General features: G+C 38.8%; 1 protein-coding gene across 1 annotated transcript in view; it reads left to right on the forward strand.

Moving 5' to 3' along the window:
- The window catches only part of LOC145980356 (dipeptidase 1-like), a 141,982-nt gene that overhangs the window by 50,346 nt on the left and 78,808 nt on the right, over window positions 1-12,828 (forward strand). The window contains exons 5-6 of the mRNA XM_083113409.1: window positions 1,186-1,318; window positions 4,872-5,022. Coding sequence (XP_082969535.1) covers window positions 1,186-1,318; window positions 4,872-5,022 — 284 coding nt within the window. The remainder of the gene's footprint in view (window positions 1-1,185; window positions 1,319-4,871; window positions 5,023-12,828) is intronic.

Raw genomic sequence — 12,828 nt, forward strand, 5'->3', positions numbered from 1 at the left:
TTAAACGAATTTGCGATTCGAAGGATCGGTCTTCATTCGGGCTTTACACAGTTCGTTACAGATCTGGCATATTTAAGTTCACATATAACCAAGGCAGTAACGGTAGACGAAGTGTTCATGCAGTCATATGTGAATCACGCGGAGCGTGAAGAGTTTGTGGTTCAACTGTGAATAAACCTTTTCTTCCGCTGAAAAACATACTTGAGGTTTTGTTAATTTATACGCACTTTCATCGTATCTTCTATTCTCTATCCCGGAAATCTGTGGAACGTAATGGCAGAGGAGGGAATCAATCGAGTGGGCGGAGCGAAATAGTAAAAGCTACTGGTTGCAGTTGCTTTCCCTCTCCACGAAATCCCGTTCCCTCGCACTTGTTCATTGCTGAGCCCTCTCGAGGGGACAGAGTATAGGAGAGTAGAGAGTGTGTTCAAGTACTATAATTTCTATCTTTATCTTCTTTTACATTTTAAAATATTTTCTTATTCACAACGCCGACCTCTGTGCAGGCTACAGGCATCGAATCCCGGCACAGGTGTTCTTTGTGAGTGCCCCTTCATTAATTTCCCCACATCATTTCTCATCCTCATCTTTGCGATTAGCCAAAAGTGGCAGAAAAGTTAGGTAAAATAAACCAAATCGATCAATCAAAAAACAGTCGTAATCACATCATGTTTCGGAAACACTTTTCCTCAACCATTATAAGAGGGGTGTAAGTTCAATTTTAAATAAAATTACGTTACTTATAACTTACGAAGAACTGTGCAGTATGAACATTTCAGTGCTAAAAGTATCTCCTGAGTTTCAAATTCTTAGTCATAGATGCACCATTATGTTTGTACTCGAACAGTTAAACATAGTCCACACCATATGCTCATGCATATAACTTAAGTTATTTAAATGTGCCTTTTTCTCAAAACTATATTGAATGGAATTAAGCCATCTGGTGTTCTGAACGCCTCATATACCATTACGATAACACTATCTTTTTGTAAAGGGAACAACCAACATAGCAAGTACGATAGGAACACCATAACCCTATGTCAAATTATAAAACAGATCCAACAGTCAATACCACGTGCTTAGAACACACGAAACATATCTTTAGTACATGTACATTTACGAATATTTATTATAATTTTCATCAACATTTCAAATAATTAATGTATTGTTTTCTTATACTTTCAGTTTTGGTCTGCATACGTCCCATGCAGTTCGCAATATTTGGACGCAGTACAACTAACTTTAGAACAAATAGATGTGATACGGAGATTGGTTGAGAAATATCCCACCCACATGCAGCTCGTTACTACATCGGAAGGTAATTTCCACAATATATCCTGTTTTTAGAGTAGAAGAGTATAATATACTGGGAACAATTGTTGCGTAACAAATTAGTCATAAATTAAGCACCAAATTAGGAAAAATCCTTAATACTGTGAAAGTCAAATGAAAACTTTGAAAGTCCAATAAAAAATTGTAGAACAAACTGTATACATTTCAAATGTACACGAGCTATGAACTGTTATTTACAAAAGGACTTGAAGGCGGCAACACTGATTAAGTGAACTTCAAAACGCCACTTTAATTATTTTTTAAATGGCGTCTCCTATACATCAGTGAAGAGATGAGATTTCTTGCCCTCTTTCAGCCGAACACGTACCGAAATTTCTCGGCAAATGAAAATTCAATATATCTGTGCATCCTTACCACACCAGCACGTTTAGTAATAGAGGAGGATAAAGTTCTACAATGGCCTCAGTAGAAGGTAGAAGGCTGGAAAGCCCTTCGCAGTGGCACAAAAGTGACTGCACGTGACCCCAAAGACATATTCTTCTTATGGTATACAGGCACTAACTCAAAGTTTGAAAATATATGTAGATCAGCAATAGGTCTGTGCTATAATGCAGCAAATTTGTGCAACCCAACATACAGAAATCTACTAGATAAAAAAGACGAACAAATTAAGGTTTTCATTTTACTCTCCCTTTTAACAATTAAGGCCGATGAAGCTTAATAATCCAACAATTAAATTTGAATTCTGAAAGTATTATTAATATACTACGACATTGTTGGTAATTACTATTGATTTCGGAAATACTGAAGATATGCTCATGTCTTTTATAGTGAAGATGACCGAAAATTGGGAGAGGAATTATGTGTCCTATAGCTTTAGTAATAGCTGATATAATTCTATTAATATTTCACACAGCTTTACATACAAGTTGCTTCAATAATGATTATGTACTTGACCAGGAACACCACCTGAATCTGCTGATTTTGGTGACATAACATACTTATATTTTGATGGCTTTTAGGAAATATGTCTGACCTGGCCTTTCTCAGTGGGTAGAACATAAGCTTGTTATCAGTAACAAACTTGGAGCAGATTCATGGAGCCATATCCTGAAATGTGAAGAAGTTTTTCTAAAACAAAAAATGTAAAATGCAGTAAAATGAAAAGATTGAAAGACATTATCTAGTACTAGTAAAGAGAAATGCATGCCAATTAATATCATACCACACCAAATTCGGAGATTAGTACAATATTAGCAAATACGTACATTTAAAACCCTTTGGAACGATATTATGACTCACAAATGACAACCTATTTTAAAAATATTGCTCCAATGATGAAATGAATATGTATGAAGTCAAAGTTTTTAGAAATTTTGTACTAAAAATTAATTTTCTAAATAAATTATTGAGGATATTGTTTAATAATATTGGATTTAAGAAATATAGGGTGATTATAAAATCTCGATCCATTTTTTATAAAAGCATGTTTGAGATTAGAGCAAATGTATTGAATAAACTTCCCAGTGCATGGTAACACATAATCAACATTGAAAGAAAAAATATCGAACATAATAACTGGTGTACAGAACAAAATCCATGAAAGTGTCACGTCGATGTCCTTCCATATGAGCAACCTGTATGTCTGCACATGCATCCCTTGGATGGAAATTTTCACAAAACACCTTCGAGACTATTGCCGGTGTCCTGTTGAGTACATCATGCTGGATACGTTGACGGAGATGTTAAAGAGATGTAATCTTCACCCTGTACACCTGCCACCTCATGTAGCCCCATGCAAAAAAGTCAAGAGGTGTGAGATCAGGAGGTCGTAGTGCCCATATTCATTGTGAGCCGCTACGAATCTACCTATGTGGAAACGTAGCATCCAAGTACGTAGAAACATGCTTTGCAAAGTGGGGGAGGGAATCCATCCTGTTGGAAAGCCACTTTTTCCAAGATGTCATTTTGTTCCGATTGTGGTTGAAGGAAGAATTGCAACATATTGAGATGGCATTGCTTGTCGCTATGTGTCCTGCGAATAAGAACGTCCCGTATACCTCGGTCTTCGTGAACTTCAACCACACATTGACTTTGGGGGTGTTTAGTTCCCATTGGAAGACCTCATGTTGCTGTACATTGGCCCACACTCTTCAGTTGTGTCGGATGGCAATTCCACATGTGTGGAAGGTTTCTTCATTACTAAACAAAAAGTGTTCCATCAAATCGTCCTCCTCCAGTGCATGTAACAGATCTGCACTCATTGTTTCGCGAGAAACATAATCCTTTCTTTCTAACTTGTGCACCACCTGAAGGTGGTATGGCCATTTCTATAGATTGTAATGGAGTGAGTATCTTCCGCACAGTCGGTTGCGGTAACAACAGCTTAGCCTTCTTGTTGATGCTTCTGCTGATGGCATTTTCTACCCGTTGCACGCTTTCAGCTGCTACGCTGAACCTTCATGAACGTTTAGCATTGTGTACAGCACCTGTGCGCTTGAATATTTGAACCAGTAGCCTAATATTAGATCTCGTTTGTAGCAGGTTCATTTCCTATCGAAAGTTGCCTGGACCTCTTTGAATCTTAATCTCCGCAAAGGTCCTCACACCATGGCTATTCTCTCTTCTGTAGTTAGTATCATTCACATCACCTACAAAAGAAAGAGGAATTTAGCTGTTTTGACAAAATGGTTCGAAACTTTATAATCACCCTGTATAATATACCAAGTAGTTTTAAATTGAATTAATTGAATTAATATTCATGGTTAGCCTATAAGAAATACACACTTCCAAAGTTTTACAGAATTAAGAGTTTTAATTATAGGACTGAAATACTTACATGGTTTGAAGAGTACATCCTGAAGTTAATATTGGTAAGTTACAAGTGTCCTATGTGTGACCCTTTTGTAACAGGACAGATATCAATGCGATAGTCCAATTCTTCTCTCCCAGGACCTTTCCCCTTGCACAGATAACCACTTTTCTTAAATTTTCTTGCTCCAATCGCAGAATGACTGCCTTGTGGGTGGTTGTTTACCATACCGTGGTCTAAAACGACGCTGCAAGACAGGAACTTTGTTTTTAAAAATTCAATCACGTAGAAACTGAGGAAACTCCTCCTGGCTAGCGGTCATACTGCTCACTTACGTCAAGGGGGCTTACGTGATGCTGACGTCACGAAGACAAACGAAAATTGTAGGTCGTAAATTTGAAGACTATACAACAGTACTAAATGCTTTCTGATGTAACAAACAAATTTCAATTAATATAGCGTTTAAACTGTCAATTTCTTTAAGGCTTTCCCTGTACATTAAAGATAGAAATATGTAAGAAATTTTAAAAAATGCAGAGTATCAATTACTACTTTATTTCGATCTAAACGTGAGAAAAGACAACACTTAGCATACCATGAGGATCCAGTATGAAAGTATTTTTGTTCAAAATATATGTGCATGAACAAATTAATTATAAGCATTGTTCTTCCCATTTAAGGAATGGTACAATATATTCTTGTGCATGTACATATACGCGTAGGTGTGAGCGTATATATATAAGAGTATTTGCTTCCTTCATTCCAGGAATTTATGAGGCCCATCACTCCAGAAAACTGGCGAGCCTTATAGGTGTGGAAGGAGGCCATTCCATCGGGAGCAGTTTGGCTGTGTTGAGGATGTTCTATCACCTAGGAGCGAGATACATGACGCTGACTCACAGTTGCAACACACCTTGGTGAGTCACTTTGCTATTACAGAATTTTCAAGTCTTTAATTAGAAGCTATGTATTCGAGCATATTGAGGTGGTGATTACTATTGCTAAATTAAGATCAGAAAACTAACTGGAATGCTTAGCATAAATCCTACGAAGTTAAGTGTTACCACAAATTCAAATCCTGACTCATGTGTTTCATAAGTTCAATCGTCGTCTGGAACGTAAATGGAAACAAAAAATATTAAATTAAAATTATTTCATTTCTTTGAGTAATTTTTAGTCATTACTTAAACTTTAGTAAGTGATTATGTATTCATTTCGTCATACAGAAACAATAAATAAATTTCTCATAAGGGACAAAATTAAATTACAACATTTGAATAGCCTTTGTTTATGAATTGCAAGAAATTAAGAGAACGGAGTGTGCTTGTTTGTGGCAAGGACATATTGACAAGATATTCAAAGTTCAACAGTTTTTATTAGATAAAATTAGGTACTTGGAATTCAGAGAGCATTCGTAATATAACTTTGAAAGTATTTAGAAATGAATGTACTTTCATTGTAAATAAAATAGTTTAACTCGTTAATGTTATTTGTGTAAACAAAAAATATAAAGTTATTGCACATTTATTTGCAATTCAAGTCCTTAGTTTTACAAATATCAAATTCATTTTATAAATCAATGTATCGCAATTTAGAAATAGAGGATTGTCTAAGGTATGAAACATGCATACATACGTAAGAGAAAAATTAAGTAATTGATAGATACAAGAAGAACTTTTTAATACAGAAGTTGTTCGCTTTATATCCGACCATTTTTGACGGGTACTCACTTTAAGAGATACCGCCACCACCGATCATGTTCTATTGGACCCCCAGCATTGTGGACTATCGCCCAGCATCGAAGTTTCCATTGCAGCAAGCTCCGGCGCAGGACGTGCTTGGGAATTCTGTCCCACTCCTCCCTGCAAGGTTTCCATAGACCATCAAGGGTGCGAGGGCGACGATGTTGAAGACGTCGTTTCAATAGTCAAAATGCGCAAAAATCCATTGCACTGGCATCTGGACTGTTCACAGGAATGTCTTCAAACGGAATGACACGATTTCCTAATTTCTCTGCCATTTCCTGATAAAAACGTAGTGATGTTGTGGCGGTATGACTCGAAGCCTTGTCCATCTGGATCATCACCTGGTTCGCGTCCATTCCATACAATTGTGGGATGTCTCTCCGATAGATAGGTGTCAGAATGGAGTCTTGTAAGTATCTGGCATTCACCATCACGTTTTTGTCCACCTTGCGTATCATCAACTTACCCTCATATCCGAATCCCGTCACAACCATAAAGCCACGAGGGAAACTTTCCCTGCACTGACGAACAAAGTTGCTGCGCACCTTAGCACTACGGGTGACACTTTGCTTGCAGCCTTCTGCTGGTGATTTTCGTGGGTGAATGTTTCGCAAGGAGAGCCTGTTGTGTGTAACGGGCCACAATAGCTTTCGCAGTAGTCACCCCTATTGTTAACTCATTCTCCCGACACTGTTTCACAATGCGTACGTATGAAAACTTAGCATGGAAGAAAGCCATCACGTAACCCTCAAAATACCGGTTGATTTTCGGCGCCATTTGATAACATTCACTACCAACACTCACGCACCTACATGGTCAGACACAACACTGCTCCCGCCAGCAGACCCATAGTTCCAGCATGATATGCCAGGTGGCAGCACCGAATCGAAAATGGTCGGATATAAAGCGAACAACCTTACTGAAATCACTGTTTTCCAAACTGAAGTTTGACGGTGCAGATCTATCCATCAACGGCACATCAAATACCATTACCACATTTGAGGCGCTAACAGCAACGTTGTACTGTTCTTGTACATCACTTAGCAAAAACATTAGTTGCAACATTGTTTGTGCGATGGAGTCAATTATTACTTTGTATAATTTTATTTTCGCAAATAAATCTCTGTCTCGTGAATCTGTAGACAAAATCTGGATATACCGGTATAGGAGGGTTTTTCTTTCCAAGCACTCAATCCCTCTCTCATTTGTTCATTTGTGAACACTTGCGTATACGGTATTCATGGACCTTGGATGCTGGACTCCAGATCTCCTTACCAAGGATTCAAGGTTCAATCCTCAGACATTGCTTGTGTGAAATATTGGGTTTACTTTAATATTTTTCATCGAATAATCGTTCTTTCTCAACGTCATGGTTGAACCAAAGAAGTAATCGGAAATGGTATTAGAACAGAAAGAGGATCTACCGACCTCCGTGGTGGAGTGTTTAATACACCAGCGCAATACGACGCCAGGGGTCCTATGTACGAATCCCGGCCTGGGCATTGATGTTGTTTGTGAGTGTCCTTTTATCGATTTAATCATATTATCACTCATCTTCCTCTTCGCGATTAGCCAAAAGTAGCAGAAAAGCGAAGTAAAATAAAAAAAATCAACTAATCAATCAAAAGGAGAATCTCTACAGTTGTTGAGTACGTGAGCTCTTCAGAGATTTCGAAGGTTTAGAGTGCTCGGGAGATATTCCCATTCATTTCCAAATCCCTAATACTGAGGTTTCGTCATTCATCACCAAAACTGGTTGGATATGCATTAATTAAGTAACTAAAATAGAAAAGAAAAGACAATGAAAAGTCTATCTTACTAACTAACTAACTAACTCTATAGCCTTCTTAAACCCGAAGGTTCATGGCTGCAGCAACACAGGCCTTCCATCTTTCCCTATCTTGAGCAAGATCTATATACTCTTTTCCATCCCTACCGATTTCCATTAGGTCCATCTCAGCCTTGTCCCTCCATTTTCGTCTTGGCCTTCCTACAGGTCTCTTACCATCTGGTTTCCCAACAAGAATCCTGTGAACTCCTCTCTCCTCTCCCATTCGTGCCACATGGCCTGCCCACCTAAGTCTTCTTGATTTAATTATTCTAATAATATCTGGACATGAATACAAACTATGTAGTTCTAAATTATGTAACCTTCTCCACTCACCTGTCTCCTCATCCCTTTTAGGTCCAAAGATTTTCCTAAGGATCTTATTTTCAAATACTCTCAATTTATGTTCCTCTTTCAATGTAAGGGACCAAGTTTCACATCCATATAAAACTACAGGCAAATTACTGTTTCGTATATTTTAACTTTAAGTTGCTTAGATATTAAACGAGAAGACAAACGTTTCTGAAGAGAGAAGTAACATGCATTTCCTGAATTAAGGCTACTTTTTATTTCCTCTTTAATATAATTTTCATTTGTTAATATTACTCCTAAGTATTTGAATTTGGAAACTTGTTCAAACGAGATGTTATCAATAATTAGATTTTGATTATTACCTAACACTTGGTTTCGATCTGTAAGCATATATTTAGTTTTCTCTTTGTTAACTTCCAAACTTATCTCTTTAGCAGATTTGAAAAATATTTTAGCATTATTGATAATTGTATTTATATCATCCCCTAATAAGTCTACATCATCTGCATATGCTAACAACTGAGTCACACCATTTAATTTTAGTCCTTCTTTAGTTTATTTTACCTTCCTAACAGCATATTCTAAGGCAAAATTAGAGAGCAATGGAGATAATGCATCTCCTTGTTTTAACCCATCATGAATTGTAAATTTGTCATACATATTAATACTCACACGAATTTTACTTTCTGTTTCACTGGTGCATACTTGGATGTGAATAAGTTTTTTTTTCAGTTTTAACCCTAGATTACTTTGCAGTGGGAGAAACTTACATACCTGAAAGGGGTGGGGGATCCAAAGGCCCACAGTTTATTCATCACTAAAATGTAAGAAACCTTTTGGTAATTGAATCGCTTCACTTGTTCCTTTGTTGATTATATATGCGCATTAATTTATTAATTATTATAATTACAAAATTACCAGCTTTATAAAAAACATAATAACCAATTATAGCATAAGTGTCACACATATTTTACCATTAGGTAAAACTCACAAAAAATAACAATATTTTTATTACCGGGAAATGCTTTTGCGTTTGTAAACTGCAGTTCTTTATTAATTACAATAATTACAAAAAATACTATCATTATCACTGTCACTGACGGAAGTGTCTAAAAACACACATTCAAAGATGACACCTAGTAAACCAAGCAAGTGCATTTTGCTTCCTATTTACATTATTACATTTATATTTTTATGAACAAACGTAATACAGAAATATTGAGAACATCCTAGGAAACAATGTAAATTATTTTCAATTTCATATAAACATTTGCACAGTTAAAAAATTGAAGAAATATGGTAGGTGGACCCGTTGGTAAGATAGGGTTAAGGCGCGTTTCAGTTTAATATCTTCGCTGGAGTGATAAAATCTACTTCTGTTAATCAAAATTCTGCAAGAGTAACTGCATGCAATTGTCTTTTGAACCCACACTCTAATTTGAAAGCGGTTATATCTGAAGAACGAATTCAACCAGTGTCGTGCCAAACAGGAACTTGTTTCTGCACACTCAAACTTGTCCTCCTCAAACATCTAATTAGCAATGAACCGTGGTTGTGCATGCCTTTTCCTTCTAGGACAATATGCAATTTTCATCAGGACTATGGCTTCCTAGTTTCTTTCATCTATAGCGTCTACCTGTTGTTGTACAAACCGCTAATTGAGGTCTCCAAGATTGCTCTCAAGCAAGGCTTTCACATTCATCCCAGCAACCTATCGACAAAAGCTGGAACAACAGGACAGGGGGTAAATTGGATTGTCCTTTGAAGATGAAGATAGCGTGAATAAATAGGAGGTGAAAGTCAATTACTTAGTCGAGTAAACAAACAAGATCACTCGCAAACACTAACGAGAAACGACTGTATGTACTTTCATAAACATGATGAAACAAATTGTTACTGATTATGGAGAATAAGGTGCTTATAATTTATAACTTGCTTGGATATGAACTCCAAAGAAATTGTTGTGTGTGTACAGCTCCGTAACCCAACCGCCCTCCTATACATACATATATATATATATATATATATACACACAGGGTGTTTCTAAAGGTTGTTTACAACGCTTGGGAGGTGATTCCTCACACGAAAACAAGCCAAAAGTGTGAGTTCCATATTTACGACTGAGGCTTCGTTTCCGAAATAGGAGCCTCGCAAAAGGTGACAAAGTGAACGTCACACCTAACTGGGAAGAATACTATCACAGATAGAGAGGCGGTTCCAAGGGAATCATCAAGGAATCGTATATGCTCAGTCCGGAAGTCACTATGAACAGTTCACTGCACGCATGCGCAATGGAGTCCTCAAAGGAATTGGGGATTTCCAGCTAGAAGAATGCATGGAAAAGGTATGTAACGCAGCAAGAAGGACCGTGACAATGAGAAATGCGTTGAAGACAACACATCCCGATCTCAAAAATCAAAACATGAGCACGGAACATAAAATCCGAAAAGTTGAGTACGGTTCCATACCCCAGTTACACGCGAGGAATGAACGAATCATGTCATGTGGCATACTAGAGACACAACTGGACGAGGGAAAGAAAAACACAATATCAGATGATTGCGACAACGTGTATTTTTACACGCGACATCTACGTAATATCCCCCCCCCCACACACAACAAACAACAAATGATACAATGTCTTACGCACAGACAGTGCGTGTCACTGTACACCAACTGAAGATGTCACTTTCAATACACAAAGGGGGGTGGGGAGCAATACCAAGAGTGTTCTCACTTTGATTTGTCGAGAGCGATAATCACAGACGGTTTTCAAAATGTCTACCGTTCACTTCTACGCAGAGATGACAGCCACGAATCAAGGATTGTTGAGTACGAGCAAAAAAGCCAGGTGTATCTGCTACCGTCGGGGCGGCGACGTTGATGCGAGCAACGAGGTCCTCAGATGAGACTGTGTTACAGGCTCATCCTTACCATTGAACCTATTGCAAAACACGTCATGCGGGAAATGTTGTACATTACGATCGAAATGAGCTGGTGCCCCATCGTGTTGGTACTACATTTCTTGCCGCAGTGTCAAAGGTACGGTCTCCAACAGTTCAGGCAGAACCTTACTAATAAATGCTTGATACGCGCGACCAGTCAGGCGAACAGGGAGGATGCATGGTCCAATTAAATGATCATGAACTATCCCGCACCACACATTCACTGAAAACCTGTACTGGTGATGTTCCACAAAAAGTTCATGTGGGTTGTCAAAGTCCCAGACATGACTGTTTCTAGTATTGAAGACATCCATTCTGGTGAAAATGGCTTCATCTATCCACAACACCTTTGCCCCGAAGTGAGGGTTTGTGTCCAGCTGATGCAACAACCATTGGCAAAACACCATACGAGGGCGAAAGTCACGAGGTAACAGTTCTTTTATTTTCTGCATTATAAAAGGGTGCATTCGTTCCTCTGACAACACTCGCCAAACATTCACATGAGACGTGTTTCGTGCCCGAGCGAGCACTGGTGCCAAGATGTTCTGCGACCTCTGTTAACACACCTTCTGAAAACTGATGTGTGCGTACATTTTGGGGTCTTCCAACTTCTTGCCGCGGTGGTAACACTGATCCAGTTTCACGCAGTCGACTGTCCACTACCTGAAAGAAGGTGTGAGACGGTAAACGTCTATGTGGAAAGCGTTCTCCATAAATACGCCTTGCCTCACGGCTATTACCACGTGCCTCCCCATACATGAGATGTATGTCTGCTAGGTGCTGGGTCGTATACGCAGCAGTCTGTGTAATAGGTAGCTGGAACTGCAAAGTATCATTTTTGTTTAACACAGGCACACTGCACAAATTGGCCGTATCACCGTACGAACACAAAAGACCAATTGTTGCGATACATGACTTGCCCACTCAACTTCTTTCAATACCACATACTAATACTCTTCAATGCGTATGACAACCTAGAGCGAACTGCTGATCATATCCCAGCACCTGCAACACGACTGGGACGACTGCCGGAGAGAACCAACACTTCGAGCTCCTCTCGTCAGTACAGCAGTCAGAAGGTCAAACGTAGACTACGAGAGCCAGACTTGCCTGCGCAGCGCTTCCAAAACTGGATTCTTTTACGTCACAGTTATCGCGTGCGAACACTCCGGACCCCCTTTGTGTGGTGAAAGTGACATATTCAGTTGGTGTACAGTGACACGCACTGTCTGTGCGTAAGACATTCTAGCATTTGTTGTTTGTTGTGTGTGTGGGGGGGGGAGGATATTACGTAGTTGTCGCGTGTAAAAATACACGTTGTCGCAATCATCTGATATTGTGTTTTTCTTTCCCTCGTCTAGGTGGAGTAATGTGTCTCTAGTATGCCACATGACATGATTCGTTCATTCCTCGCATGTAACTGGGGTATGCAGCCATGGTCAACTTTTCGGATTTTGTGTTCCGTGCTCATGTTTTGATGTTTGAACTCGGGTTGTGTTATCTTTGACGCATTTCTCATTGTCACGGTCCTTGTTGCTGCGTTACATACACTTTCCATGCATTGTTCTTGCTGGAAAATCCCCAATTCCTTTGAGGACTCCATTGCGCGTGCGTGCAGTGAACTTTTTATAGTGACTTCCGGACTGAGCACACACGATTCATCGATGATTCCCTTGGAAACCACGTCTCTATCTGTGATAGTATTCGTCCCAGTTAGGTGTGACGTTCACTTTGTCACCTTTTGCGAGGCTCTTATCTCGGAAACGAAGCCTCAGTCGTAAAAATGGAACTCACACTTTTTGCTTGTTTTCGTGTGAGGAATCAGCTCCCAAGCGTTGTAAACGACCTTTAGAAACACCCTGTATATATATATATATATATATATATATATAT

Source organism: Lepisma saccharinum, chromosome 27 (assembly GCF_977018435.1).
Source record: "Lepisma saccharinum chromosome 27, izLepSacc3.1, whole genome shotgun sequence".
NCBI classification, from domain to species: domain Eukaryota; kingdom Metazoa; phylum Arthropoda; class Insecta; order Zygentoma; family Lepismatidae; genus Lepisma; species Lepisma saccharinum.